Source organism: Alosa alosa, chromosome 7 (genome assembly GCF_017589495.1).
Source record: "Alosa alosa isolate M-15738 ecotype Scorff River chromosome 7, AALO_Geno_1.1, whole genome shotgun sequence".
In the NCBI taxonomy this organism is placed as follows: Eukaryota; Metazoa; Chordata; class Actinopteri; order Clupeiformes; family Clupeidae; genus Alosa; species Alosa alosa.
This window is the reverse complement of record NC_063195.1, coordinates 25,121,141-25,135,859: the sequence shown is the minus strand read 5'-3', so window position 1 is coordinate 25,135,859 and position 14,719 is coordinate 25,121,141. Positions and strand designations below refer to the sequence as shown.

The 14,719-nt window shown below is 41.8% G+C and overlaps 1 protein-coding gene across 4 annotated transcripts in view; it reads left to right on the top strand.

Moving 5' to 3' along the window:
* The first annotated feature begins 7,639 nt into the window (after positions 1-7,639).
* Positions 7,640-14,719, top strand: part of col17a1a (collagen, type XVII, alpha 1a) — a 16,897-nt gene continuing 9,817 nt past the window's right edge. Inside the window, exons 1-6 of one of the 4 annotated variants that reach the window (XM_048247431.1) lie at positions 7,640-7,728; positions 7,974-8,098; positions 12,326-12,399; positions 12,653-12,703; positions 13,740-13,856; positions 14,007-14,719. The exon at positions 14,007-14,719 is cut by the window's right edge and continues 344 nt beyond it. In XM_048247431.1, coding sequence (XP_048103388.1) covers positions 14,277-14,719 — 443 coding nt within the window. In that variant the 5' untranslated portion in view covers positions 7,640-7,728; positions 7,974-8,098; positions 12,326-12,399; ... (1 more) ...; positions 13,740-13,856; positions 14,007-14,276. Of the gene's footprint in view, positions 7,729-7,973; positions 8,099-10,508; positions 10,686-12,105; positions 12,234-12,325; positions 12,400-12,652; positions 12,704-13,739; positions 13,857-14,006 lie in introns of those variants that run through there. The other 3 variants (XM_048247432.1, XM_048247429.1, XM_048247430.1) reach the window with 3 other exon arrangements.

The window sequence follows — 14,719 nt, the reverse complement described above, 5'->3', positions numbered from 1 at the left end:
CCGTATTTGTAGGCTACAATACACAACCATCCACCAATTTTCTACACATGCACAATAATACTTGTGTCCCTCCTCCTCTACAGAGCGGTAAGCTTTACGGTAAACATGTCATTGGAAATGATCCTCGAATTCAGCCGTGGTGTGTGGTGTTAGATAACAAGTGTATCAGCAAGTGGACGGCCTCCTGGTTTTTCAGTATGGTCGTGTGTTTATCATACCTGGTTCTGTTACCTGGATGATTTGCGAATGGTCTCCCCTATATATATATATATATATATTTTTTTTATATATATTTAATATATATATATATATATTTTTTTTTTTTTTTTTTTTTAAATCCACAGTGACTCACCAACAAAGCACTTTCAGCCTCGCATGAGTAACTGATGCCTCTCGGCTCCCAGAGGGATATTAAACGTAAGAGCAGGTGCTTCAGTCAAAACCCCCTTAGGGGTCTCCACAAGAAAGGAAAAAAAGGACAAATATGATTCATGGCTGTCTGTTAGGCATCTGGAGGTATTTTCACCAAAGTAAACCCAAGCTGCCTCTGAACATACAAAGTAGCCTATGCAAAATTAGCATTTTGCTTAACACAGATTTGTGGTTAGCGCATCAGTCAAACATTGTTATCTAACGTGTTTGTCTTAAAGTATTTTTTTAAGATGCATCATTATGCCTTTCAGTGGCAGAAGCCATGACTGATGACACAATGCCACTGGCTTTTCTTACAGACTGATCTAACGTTCATGGGCTTCGGAAAAACCTTTTTCCCAGTGAAAACATCATCATTCCGCATCATTCACGTCATGTAGGCCTAATGTGTGAGTCAGAGGTCGGAAGCTGGGGCTAGATTTTGCTAACAGAGTTGCCCAGTTAGGGACTCGTCATCACTTTTGTCGTCACGTTGTAGTTCGTTTTTAGTCCATGTGGCCTTTCATGTGAACTTGGAAATTTGCCGTTTTTGTCACTTGAAAGCTGCATATCTTTCTTTCACAAGCGTCTTACACTATATTTTAAGCAAATACAGTTGTTTATTTAGGATTAGTGAGTGCATCTTTTAGCCTTTGTTGTGGCATCCGTGTTTGTCACACATTCCGACAGTAAAGCACATAAAACTTGCTGTGGGAAAAACAAAGTAGCCATGGGGGCGGTCCTTGTCATTCCGATGTGCCATGAATGCACCATGATATCTAATAATAAGCTATGACTGTATCTTGGAAAGCATGACAAGCATGCTATAGTGAGCGATGTTTTCATTTCAATTTTATAGTGCTGGAACTGCAAACGCCAAGAGAGTGTTTCCATTCTGATTACAAGAGGAAGGTGTGATGATGAGTTGAATGCTTTATGGCCAGGAGCTTGGCTTTGATCTCACAGAGGGGAGTTAGTGAAATGTGTGCTGCAATTTCAATGGAAACCCTCAAAAGCTGTCAACCAGAACCAGAATATACAGTATATAAACTGTGACCAGAGGTGCAAAGGTCCAGCTTCAGAAAGTAAAAATCCTGCCACATTTTTGTTCCAACCATTCACTTAATCAGCTGATTCTAATTAGCAGAACTCTGTATGTCAGGTAGATCAGGTAATTAGTTAAATTGCCTGTGTTAAGCGCACAGGTAGAACCAATACATGGCAGGACTTTTACTGAAGCCGGACTCTTACATCTGGCTGTGACTGACGGCTGAATGGCTATTGAATGGCTTATCAGAACATTTGTCAATGACCCTGTCTGGAAAGAAAATGTTACATAGAAGTGGTTTAGACATGTTGAGGCATTATGCATGACACTTGAAGAAATGCGGTACTAACGACTTCAATCTAAATCCCTTCAATCAAAATTCCATTGCAAAGATGAATATGAGGCAAAGTAGAAAAATGCCCTGTAGTAGACCAATCAAAATGTGTCATTCTTTTCAGAAATCATGCCTTCTGCATCCTCTTGGCTAAGAGGAGGGGGGATCATCCAACGTGTTATTATGCACAGATCAAAAGCCAGCATCTATGATGGTATGGGAGAGTGTTAAAACGCACCAAAGCACTTTTCCTCTGTCGCATGCAGAAGCAAGTCAATTTGTAGTTTCTTATCTCTCATTCCTTTGAATTACAGATCCGCTACCCAATCTGGCAAACTTGCATAGTGCGGTTATAGCCGATAGAGGGCCGCAAAGCGAATGCAGAAGTGCCTTTTAACCTGTTAGGAGTTGATGAACCACTGAAACGATTTTGGAAACATTATTTTAAGGTACAAAAAAACTGGTGTTGCTTTAAGCATGACGGACACTGGCGCCACCTCCGCCGGTGTGTACGGGGTTGTATTGAGAACAATGTTGTCAAAGTAATCGAATGTCGAAAGCGGAGTACACCGCACTCATGTCACAGCCTGCGCATTTAGAGGCACAGTCGCCTCAGAACGATGCTAACTCTGCTACGGTAGGGGAGTCCGGGGGCACTTATTTTTTAAAAATAACCCCTTAAATAATGACTTCTGGCAAGTTTTGTGGAAAGAAAAGAAATGGGCAGATTGAGTCTTACAATATGACACAACCATCAACAGATTCAAGGCATCTTGCTGTGAAAAAAGATGACAATTACACCCGCATTCAGATATCAGGGGAAATAACATAACCCATGGTTATCATGGTAGATGATTGAGGGAACCTATTAAGACATCACATACAGTAACATAACCCGTTGCCTGAGGGTTCCCATTCAGATATCGGGGTGGAGAACACAGTATGTCACACAGACGCTTGGGCTTCAGGGACCCTGAATCATTGGGCGCCTGGGCCTGGGCCTGATAGGCCCGCTCAGTAATCCATCCCTGACTAATGTTAAATAAGGAGGTGAAGCAACACAGTGGTAAACATGTTATGTCTCCATCCCAACCTTTTTTTTGATATGTGTTGCTGCCATCAAAGTGAAAATGAACATATATTCTCCACATGATTCTCAAATCATAACAATCATAGCACTTTCATTTGCCTTTTACACAGCGTCTCTATTTTCTTGGTCACGGGGTTGTACTGCCTCAGGGATCGTTTTTTTAGCACCATCACATGGTCCCTGTGCAAGTCTTTTCTCATCCATACATTTTTTCTGCGAGCTCACTCAGATGTTTGACAGTTTGTTTTCACTGCAGGTAAGCAACTGAGTACACTGGTCGTGAGCAGTGTCTGTTGATCCAGCTGGCATTCTTGAGCGTGGTGCCCAGAGTGATGCCAACGCTGCCAGAACCCCTCCTCATCCTCCCAGTGGCATTGGTAAGCGTTAGGTAAACAAGTCTTTTTAATGGATGGGCCTGTGTCCTCACTCGCTCCCTTCATAAACACAACACACACATTCCTCTCTCTCTCACAACACACACATCCCTCTCTCTCTGTCTGTTTGTCTGTCTTTCTCTCTCTCTCTCTCTCTCTCTCTCTCTCTCTCTCACACACACAAACACACACCTGCTCACGCACACTCTCCCACACTCTCACACATATTTCACTGACACACACACACACACATTCCATTTCAAATTTGAAATTGCTTTATGGGCATTGAGATAGAGGCCTGTCATTTGTACACTGCAAAAACTGCTTATCTAACACAATCTAACCAAGTGTTATTAATCTTATATCAAGATAAAAAAAATTTCTATTATTACTAGTTGGAGCCCATAGAACCGTCTGGTAAAAGTTGTGAAATTTGGCACACTTATTAGGGACAGTACCATGATTAATGTCACCAAGTTTCATGATGGCAACTCAAGCACTCTAGCGCCACCAACAGGCCAAAGTTGGATGTGCGTTCACGCACGTAACTTTTGACCCGTATGGCCGATTGTCAAAAATGTGGTATCGTTGTAATCCTTGGACCAAGCCGAGTTCAACGCACCCTATGACGTCATTTTCCGCCATGATGGATTTTCCGCCATATTGGATTTTATCGAAAGTGAAACTAAAGTTTCACGCCTCACATAGTTTGTCCGATTTTAACGAAACTTAATACATATGATCTTCAGACTAATCCGCACAAAAGTTATTGATTTTTGTCATCGGAACTAAAACCGTTCGCCCGTAACAACCAATCGAAATATGCGGCGAAGCCGCCAAACAGGAAGTGAGCTCATATCTCAGCAACCCTTTCATCTGTCATAACCAAACTTAGTACATGGACTTATATCCCCATCTGTAGAGCACTCAAAAATCTGGGTGACCTTTGACTTCTAGGGGGCGCTGTAATTAGCGAAAATGCATTTTGGCCTGTAGCTGTTGATGTGTTTGGAATTAAAACATACTAGTGGTGTCTGGTAGTACTTTTGATGTCCTTAGGGCTGACCCAGGCCAACTTGTGATGTCAACATAATTGATTCGGCCGCCATATTGAATTTAATCAAAAACACGTAAAAGTTTTCACTGGTCACAAATTTTATCTGATTTTCACCAAAATTGGCTCAGACCATCCTCAGACCTTGCCTTATCAGTGTTTAATTTTCTGGAACGATTGACAGAAGCGTTCGCCTGTAACAGCCAATCGAAATTTGCGGCGAAGCCGCCAAACAGGAAGTGAGCTCATGTCTCAGCAACGCTTTCATGTATCAAAACCAAACTTAGTACATGGTCCTCAGGACCCCACCAGGAGGACGCCAAGAAATTTGGTGACCTTTGACCTCTAGGGGCTCTGGAATTGGCAAAAATGTATTTTGGCCTGTAGTTGCTGTATTATTCTGCGATGGAGGTCAATGGCAGCCCATAGAACCGTCTGGTTCATCCTGATGATGCACAAATAATTTGGTGATCTTTGACCTCTATTGGGGCATTGAAATCACAGCAAGCATGATCATATCTCAATCGATCTTTTATTTTTGATGTGAAACTGTTGACAGCGAGTTCCATCCAGTTAATTCTAATGCGCAAGGGTGGGGCGGGGTGGGGCGGGCAGGGCGCGATTGCGGCGGTGGGTTGGCTGGGTGAGGGGGCGGCAACACTCAGCCCTGGTTCAGCCACACAAAATCAGTTATGTTTTGATGTGAAACTTGACCTTGTAACTCAGCCAATCTTGGGTTGTTTGACATGGAACTTGTTGTGACTGCTTAATGCTATATGCCTGATGCCACGGCATTGAGTTGCATGGCAAATCTGGACTTCTGGACTGCTGAACTGCCTGCTTGGCCCCCTCATTGCTGCTTGCAGCTATATTTGGTATTGTTTGTTTTAGTATAAAGAGACTTACCTAGCGCTTTCTCATTAAATCATATGACTTAATTTAAGAAAAGTTTGACTTATTTTAAGACATCTCATCCTGAAAACAAGCAAAAACGTTACAAATTACTCAACTGATACACACACACACTCTCACTGGCACCTCAAGGGACGCTGACCTAATGTCAGAAAGCGTGCCCTGTAGCTGTGAATGCCATCTTGATGCTCCAAGATCCTGCTGTGGGATATGAGAGTGGTTGAGACATGCCGTGCTTTCCATTGGCATGCGCTGTTAAGAGCTCTATGACAGACTACTGTTCATGTGTGTTATCAAAAAAAAAGTGTGCTTTAGAACAATATGCATTAAATGTCCAAATAGTCATTGTTAATGTATCTAGTGTAATCTCGTGTTGGGCCATATAACATGCTGAATTATAATAGCCTCTTGGTGTCTCCTCCACTGTACATGCAGTTATGATGTTTTTCGTCCATCCTCAGATTTGTGTTTTGTATGTGACTAATATTCTGAAGGGCTTGAGTGTTTTGATCTGTTTTTGTCTATGGGGTGGGTGGGTGGGTGGGGTTGTGTGGGGGTCAAATCTTTTGACTTGCCAACTATATATATCTTTTTTAGGGGGTTCATAAGCCCATCTTGTCTTAACTTGTGTAACATTTAAGTGTAATATTTCAAGCCACTGGCTATGGGCGTATACATTTCTTACTTTTTCATATCTTTCAGTCTTTTCACCTGAGGTTAATCAAAACAGAATGGAGACTCGTCTCGAGTTGCGCCACATGAAGAGCCAGTACTGGGACTCGGCACTGGAAGAACTCTGGTACCAGAACCACTAGCGGATACATAAAGTACAGAACTACTGGACAAAGCGAACTAGCGAATACATAAAGTACAGAACTACTGGACAAAGATGCGTTGCTATTTGATCTCAACAGCCGTAAATAAACACTCCTCTCTCTTCAATGTTCTAGAGCATTCTTCCTTCACTGCCCTGTACTCTAGAGCATTCTTCCTTCACTGCACCAACAACCCCTGTGACTGTTTGGCTGGGAGCTAGTGTTTTGGGTGTGGGGTGAACTCTACGGTTTGTTTCTCATTGACAGTGCCAGGGCTGTGTACAAACACCAGATTTGTTTTCCTTCAGAAGACACACAGAATAGACAGCTAACAAATTGAGAGGACATGCTGGATGTGACACACAAAAAAGTGTTTTGGCTGAGGATGATGCCACCTTCAAAGTATTTCACAGTCTTCACAGACCAAATCTATGCACATCTGTGTTCAGAGCATTTGCCTTGGAGACTTATTTATGAGAAAGGAATGTGGAAAATCGAAAGACTGTGCTGTCCAGCAAACCAGTGAAATATCACTGATCCTTAAGACACAATCCTTGCCGTGTTCAACAATTCAACAACAAGCTGTAGTGTGTTGGGGAAACAGCTGTGTGTATGACAGGACAGTGACAGGAATTTACCTGATTGAAGCCATCATGATAATTCTCATAATCTCACATAATAATCCCAGTTATTTTAGTTCAGATGAGACTGCTGTTCTTCCTCTGACTAACGGTGCATCACAGTAATATCTCATACCCAAGGAGTGTGCTCTAACACTGGTCAGTCACTCTGCACAGTCTAGGCTCCTGTTATTGTTATCCTGTATTGGAGAAAACATTGACATGATCCAATAAAGCCCCTTTCAAGAGGTAATGCGGGAGAGTGCGGTTTTCACAATCTTTTTCAAAATCGCACCGTAAGAACACTTCTACTCACCCTCACTCTCTAAGTCCCTCATTTCATGAAGTCATAGGTCATCTCTCTCTAGACCTTTGTGTGTGTGTGTGTGTGTGTGTGTGTATGTGTGTGTATGTGTGTTGAGCGTGCCTGTTCTTGTACATTTTATAGAGAGAACATCACATCATGCAGGTCTTAATCCTTGTCCATACCATCTTTCATCAAGATGCAGTTCACAATTTGGTTTTGATTCTGCAAAAAAAAAAAAGTTTAGTTGTTGATATTTGAGGTCAACAGCTAATCAAATGACACCTCTTCCCTCTGTGCTCTTTAAGCACTGTGTGGACGGGCTGGGATTGCTTATGTCTCCATGCACTATGTGTCTCCTATTCACAAGGCCAGAGATGTGTGTGTGGACACTGGAGTTTTATTGTATTTTTATTTTAAGTGCACATATTGAACAGAGAGCTCGAGAACAATGAGGAGGTTGCCCGGGCAACTGCCCATTTGCCCTTCTCAACTCACGTTGCCCTTCCGAGGGGAAAGAAAAATAGGCCTAAATAAATAAATCGTAGGCTACAATGGATGCAGAATTTCACGTAGGCCTAGATAAAAAAACAATCGCAAAGCCTCACTCACTTCCATTCGAGCACCGAAAGTGAAAGTCAGTAGCCTAGGGGAAGGGCAAACTCTGTTTACGTGGGCACCTGAGCTGAGCCTGCATGAGCGGCAGCGTCCCTAGAAGGAGATTGTCGCGGTTGTCGGGTGAGACGACTCAACGTTGTCGGAAAAGGTGAGTTTGTAACAAACGAACGATCATCATCATCAAGTTTATGAAATAAATTAAAATCTTCATAAATCCAGACTGAGTTTGTCACTTTTAGCCTAAATAATCAGACAGATATTGAATTATCACATAGATGGATGTAGGCATTAGACAAACTAAGCACATCTGCTGATAGTTATTTTATGTAATGCAACATTAATTATTTTATTCAAAATAGTTAAATGCCTAAATCCTATCACTATTTTGAGTAGGCTATTGTTCGAAGGCAAGATGCCCACTGAAAAGAGGCGGATTCAGGAGAGGGAGAGACAATTCAGGGAGGCAGCAAAGGGCAGCACATCACTGCAGGATTGGCTGCGAAAAAGCCAACCAGCAGGTGAGACAGAGACTTTGCACTCAGTAGTTAAGGTGATAGAGTGCTGTATTTCACTGTTTTACTTCTTTGTGTATATATATTAATAAAGACCCTGTTATTCTCAGTCCTTCATATAGGCCTACATGGATTTCTATGCAACGTCACGAAAACATGCGTGCGCAACTAAGAGGCAGAAAGCACCATAGAACAGCACAGAGCAGTGCTGTCCATGAAAATAATAAAATGAGTTTTTGTGCTGAAAACTGCACCAATTCGAAATCACGATTGTTAGAGAATGTTCAAAATGTTCAATACCCCTAACGGAATGCATGTCTTTGCCTAAAATGACAAAATACAATGTTATATTAAAATGCAAATGAACGGCAAACTCTGAATTATAATCTGAAATGAGATGTTATTATCATTGAGACAACAAGGGTAGGCTATACAAAAAAATCTGATTGTAGCTTACAGCAGCGCGCGCATCTAGTTTTGCTAGTTTTGTTGGTAAATGTAGCCTATGCCGTGTATAGCCCATGAGTTTTTTTTTTTTTTTTTTGGGGGTGCCCTTTTTCAGGTCAGAGCAACTGCCCCTCAAAATTCATGTGCACGTCCCTGTGGCAGTTACAGTTTTTCTGAATGCTTAAACACATTTTTTGTAACTATGGCTTTTTTTGCAAAACTCTACACAAATGGCAAAACCACTCACTGAGTTAGCAAAACTAAAAGCACAAACACTGCTTTGCACTCAGTTTGCAATTTTGTAACACACACTTTGCACAACTGTAGGCACAATGGCTATTATTTACACTATTTTGCCAACTCTCTGGCACACTTTCTCATGTGAAAACTGTTTTAGATAATTAGTTCACTTTGCAATCAGCCTAAGCACTATAAATAAGCCACAGGTAATGTAGGCCTACAATGGGTACGATGGAGTGAGCAGGAAGAGTGAGAAGAGAAAAAAACAGACAAAAAAACAGTCTACATGTGGGGATATTGTCATGTCAGGCCTGGATACGTCATTCCAGAATATATTTTTCCCGGTGCCTTGGACTAGGACATTGCATGTGATGTAGACAGAATTTTGAGAGAGACGACCCGATGTAGACTGATTTGTTTTGTCTCAGTGAAATGCTATTTTGTGTTTTGACTTGGAAAAACACACTTGTGTTTGTTTTGATGTGTGTAAATAAACACTAATACTTGAAGTTGGGATCCCTGTATGTTTACAGAACTAGGCTATGACAAAAGTATGACCTCAAACTGACATAGTCTACCTTGTGCACAGAGAAAGCAAAAGCCAGATGTGTTTTTTATTCATACCATCAGTGTGTTGTTGGCACATTGTGTGCTTACTATTGTGATGGCTTGTGTTTACTGTTAGATACGAAAACACCATTTTTACGAAGGTGTGAAGAGTTAAGCAAGGTGTGTTAGCTTTTGCAAGAGAACTACAATGTTTTGCTGATTGGGTGAGAGGTTTTGCCATTTGTGTGTAGAGTTTTGCAAAAAAAAGCCATAGTTACAAAAAATGTGCTTAAGCAATCAGAAAAAACTGTAATTTCGCGTTTTCACAATCAGTCTTGGAAACTTTCCCATTTCAGCTCGTTTGTGTTCACGCTCGCAAGCTGTGGTCGCTGACGGTTCCTTTTTGACAGTTTCTAGCCTACAGCAAGCGCACACATCAACAATAACAATTAAAGACAAGTGTTCTCGTTGACTGAAATGGACGGAAATCGGATGATTTTGTTTGATATTGACATGGCAACGAACCGCGAATGTAACAATATTGTGCAGGCTACGGTTAGGCCTACGGAGTCAAATGAGGTGGGAAGTTATATAAATTAGGTTACTGATAGACCTACGAACTAAAATAAAATAAATTTTAATTAAATAGCCTAGGCCTACTCATTATTATTTTCAAAAGCTGAACCGCATCAGAGGCATCAGAGAGCCGCATGCGGCTCCGGAGCCGCGGGTTGCCGACCCCTGGTCTAAACCTTCACAGTAATTAAACACAGACAGAGACCAGATACTACAAATAGGCCTACAAAGGATGGCAATGGCATATTTGTGTGTGTGTGTGTGTGTGTGTGTGTGTGTGTGTGTGTGTGTGTGTGTGTTTTTTCAAGCTACCTACAACATAATCAATTACAAAAAAACTGACATTACAAAGTTCTGATGCTCAATCATGATGTTAATTTGTTGTATTTAAAAAAAAAAAAAAAAAAACAGAAGCTCAATATCACACCCAACGAATTGATGATTTCAATGAGATCAACTGATAAACCTATACTTACTTTCCGTCAGACTCCCGTTTGTTTTTGTCGTTTACGTTTGAATTCTATTGCCCCAGGCTTTCTTCTAAGACGAATGTCTGTCACATAGTTACTATCCCCTCTCCCCCTGCTTTGTCAAAACTTGCTATCCATTAAAATAGTCAGTAACATGAAATGCATCACACGTTCCTGGGACTCACATCGCTGCAGGACGATTAGTCATCGCTGCGTATGGACTCACAGAATTAACGCATTGAACACGATAACGGATAAATATCAGGATATTTAAACCACCTGCTCATCATTTCTAAAAGCGGCAAAGCAAGGTAAGAGCTCTGCAATTTTTAGCCTTCTTAGCAAAAACTCCCGCAGGTTTTTAACGCTTAGTGTGTAGCTGGAGTTTATAGGGCTAACTGTCCAGCAATCTGTAAATCTTTACATCAAGGAAGCCTTATACGTTTTGAAACTTAAGAACAGACGCATAGGCTACTTGAAGCATACAGCATTTTGAAAGAACAGGCTCATAGCCTACTTGATTAATCATGGTGCTGGGGCCTAATGTATGGATGCTGTATGTTGGACAGGTGTTATCTACAGAGAAAAACCACAGAGAACAATGTAACTGCTCACCTGTGCTTTCATGTATGAGTCACAATAACAGTACGTGTACGCAATACTGTCTTTTCTAATTACAATCCATTTGAGAAGTTAGTTATGGTCTACCCAACAGAAAGAATACTATGTCAGCAGGTTGAGCCACTGGAAAGGATGACCTCCTATAAAGAAATGGCAGTAAACATACAGGAATCACTTGTCATTTAGGCCACATGAAAATCTGTGATAAAGAGCTTGTATTACTAATACTAATATGGCATAATGCCTTTCAACATGATAGCCTAAGTCAAACCTAAAACAGTTGTTGTGGTTAGTCTACAAGAAAAGGGGGCCATAAACATGTGTGTTGATACAGGTTTATCATTTAAAGATGAACATAGGAATTCTACAGGCTTCCCATATGGGCTGCGTTTAGATTTCTAGGCTACATATGGACTGCAGTTATGCAGTTATCTATATTTTTCTTACGTTGTCTGACCACAGATTCACCAGGGTCCTTCACCAAAGCTAAACCTAGGAGTGTAGGCCTCAACAGTCTGTGATGGGAAAATAATCAGAATATGTATGGCCTGTATTTATGGATAGTGAAGTGTGTAAGAATGGGCACTCGTGGATCACAACCTGAGAATATTGCTTAGACTTTTTAGGTCCACTAGTGTTAAACATTGTATTGGTCTTTCTTTCACTTTTTCAGTCTATCGCTTATTGAAAGTATCTATTCGAGATTATTGTTTTGAAGCATTTTATACTAATTAGTTAATTGGATGGTTGTATTAATCACGTCATGTCTGCTGGCTGATGCATCAGTTTTACTGGATTCCTTGCCGAGGGCTGGTTGATGGACATGTTGAAACTGTACATTGTCTGTGATTCATACACATAATTATGACTGAATTTACATTTCAACGAGCTCTGAGCTATAGCTAGCTTGCCTCAATAGGACCAGGTTCCAGCTTGTTCATGGCGTTGTTTTGGACTAGGTCTATTGCACCTGACAGTATTACTGTGGCCACACCTCCAGATTCATTTTTATTCCTAACGGATGAAAGAAATGTGACAGATTCAGTATATATATGCTCATGGACTATCGCTTCAAGCTCTTTGAGAGATCTCATTCAGGTCTCATGCAGGTAGTTATATCTCCAGTCAAGAGCTCTTCCTCTTACTTAACCTCTGTGGACATTCTTACCATATCAATCCCAGTTGTCTGTATTCAGAAAGAAAGATAGCATTGGATTATGAAGGACTTCTTTGCAAAGGTAAAACAATGTTTACCAAGTGGTTTATGCCCTTCATTCCTCAAATAGTTTGCATGTATGTTTTAATGCATACATGTTTTGTCTTGAAATAGTTAACATGGAATGGACAATTTAACATCAACTAAGATTATCAACACAGACGGAAGCTTGGGAGGGTCTGCCAAAGGTGAGTTGTTACGGAAAAATGTTCCAACAGGTTGAAGCGAAAGGGTATTTTTAGTGTTTTATGGACCCTTTTTATCCCATCTTGACACACTGGCTGGCACTTAAGGCATGAATACAGATCCTTACATTGTGTTGCTTTAATTCATTTCGCATGTATTGACTAACTTAATTTGTATTGTAACTTAACTAATTTGTATTTTAATTTGTATTGTAACTTAACTTTAATTGTTATTGTAACCTCTTTTGTGTTTCAGTCATTACTGAGACAGTAACCACTTCAACCAGGCTGACATCATTACCTCCAAGTGAGTTTTGATTTTCGATGAGATTTCTCGTGACACACTCAGAGAACTGAGATTATTAAATGATAATACTATGATGAATTGCAGGGTAATAGTAAAAATACACTCCGTTGAAAAGTTTGGGATCACTTAGAAATGTCCTTCTTTGTGAAATTATTTTAGATAAGAAATGTCACAAAATAATTAAGACATTTACAAGCGTAAGCATATCTATTTCTAATTGAAGTAAAACTCTTGAAGGGTAGTGTATATGACATCTTAATAGTTTACCAGAATTACAGGGGAATACGAGACATATCAGAAATATATTTTGGTGAAGTCACAATCACAGTTTTTCTCTGTAAGCACGTTTCTCGAAATAATTTGTGGAAACTGCACCACACAGTTAACCTAGGAAGTGACTAGCAGCTGATGTGGAGGTTGAACTATATTGCTCAAAATACACTGGATCGGTACTCTGACCCTGTTTGGTTCTGAGCACAAGTAAAACTTTTGAGGCGAGTGTTTTATTTTGCAAGAACTGTCAGACATTCTGTGAATGTAGTTTGAGAATGGAGGAAAGGGTGGAAGGTTTTAAAAAAATGTGTTTTTGGCCCCGGCTGTGGCGCAACTGCCTGGGGCACCTGCACCGTACGCCGGCAACCCGGGTTCGATTCCCGCCCCGTGGTCTTTTCTGGATCCCACCCCGACTCTCTCTCCCACTCACTTCCTGTCATTCTCCACTATCCTGTCGCATAAATAAAAAATAAAAGCCCCCCCAAAAAAAAAAAAATATATAAAATGTGTTTTAACAATTGTGGAAAACTGTAAGTGTTCCCTTATTTTTTTTGAGCAGTATAGTAGTTTTGAGAATTTCAATTCTGATAGGAGAAATGCACCAAAGCGACTGATAAAAAAACCCTGTAAACACACACACACACACACACACACACACACACACACATACACACACTGTGGCAGAGACAATCATGCATGTTCCCTTCAGAAGCCTTTGTGTAAGCGCTTGTTGCTTGTTGTAATTTTATGCTTTCTCCACCAGAGGGCGCCAGTAGTGTTCAGGTGGTCTCCTCCAGCAGCTCCTCAGGCAGAGGAGGGACAGCGGTGGAGAGGAGAGTCGTCACTCAGAGCAGCGGAGCCAGCTATGCCAGCTCCTCCTGTGAGAAAACAAATCGACACCGGATCAAGAAAGTCATATAACAACACACACACACACACACAAACAGACTAGCCAACAGCACAGCTCAGAACATTGCTATATGGCCATCTCTCCCTAACAGTCTTTTCTTCCCTCTCTGCCCCGTCCTAGTGTCCAGTGGTCTCTCAATAGAGAGTGAGGAGAGGTTCGAGGGGGCCACAGGTGGGGGTTTCACCTCCACCTCCACCTGGCAGTGCAGACTCGAAGGGCTCGAAGGGCTCCACCACCACCACCACCCGAATCATCTCCACAGGCGTCTCTTCTCCATTCTCATTCTCATCCTCATCGGCCCTGCCTGAAGGGCTCGGCGCAGGAGCAAGCAGCACCTCCCGTTACCTGTCAGCGGCAGGTGAAGGAGGAGGAGGAGGAGTTGAGTCGGTGATGTCTTCAGGAGCCGGAGGGTCCAGCTCGGTCACCGTCACCAAGTACATCAGCTCGTCCACCCAGGGGTCTGCATTGTCCGCGTCCATCGGCGGTGGAGAAGGAGGAGAGAGTTCGAGCTCCACCACCGTCACCAAATACAGCTCCTCTTCAGGAGGTTCTTCATCTTTGAGTGCAGGAGGAGGAGGAGGAGGTGGAGGAGGGTCTAGTTCCACCACCGTCACCAAATACACCTCCTCTTCGGAAGGATCTTCATCAGGAGGAGGAGGGTCTAGTTCCACCACCGTCACCAAATACAGCTCCTCTTCAGGAGGTTCTTCATCTTTGAGTGCAGGAGGAGGAGGAGGTGGAGGAGGGTCTAGTTCCACCACCGTCACCAAATACACCTCCTCTTCGGGAGGTTCTTCATCAGGAGGAGGAGAAGGAGGAGGGTCCAGTTCTAC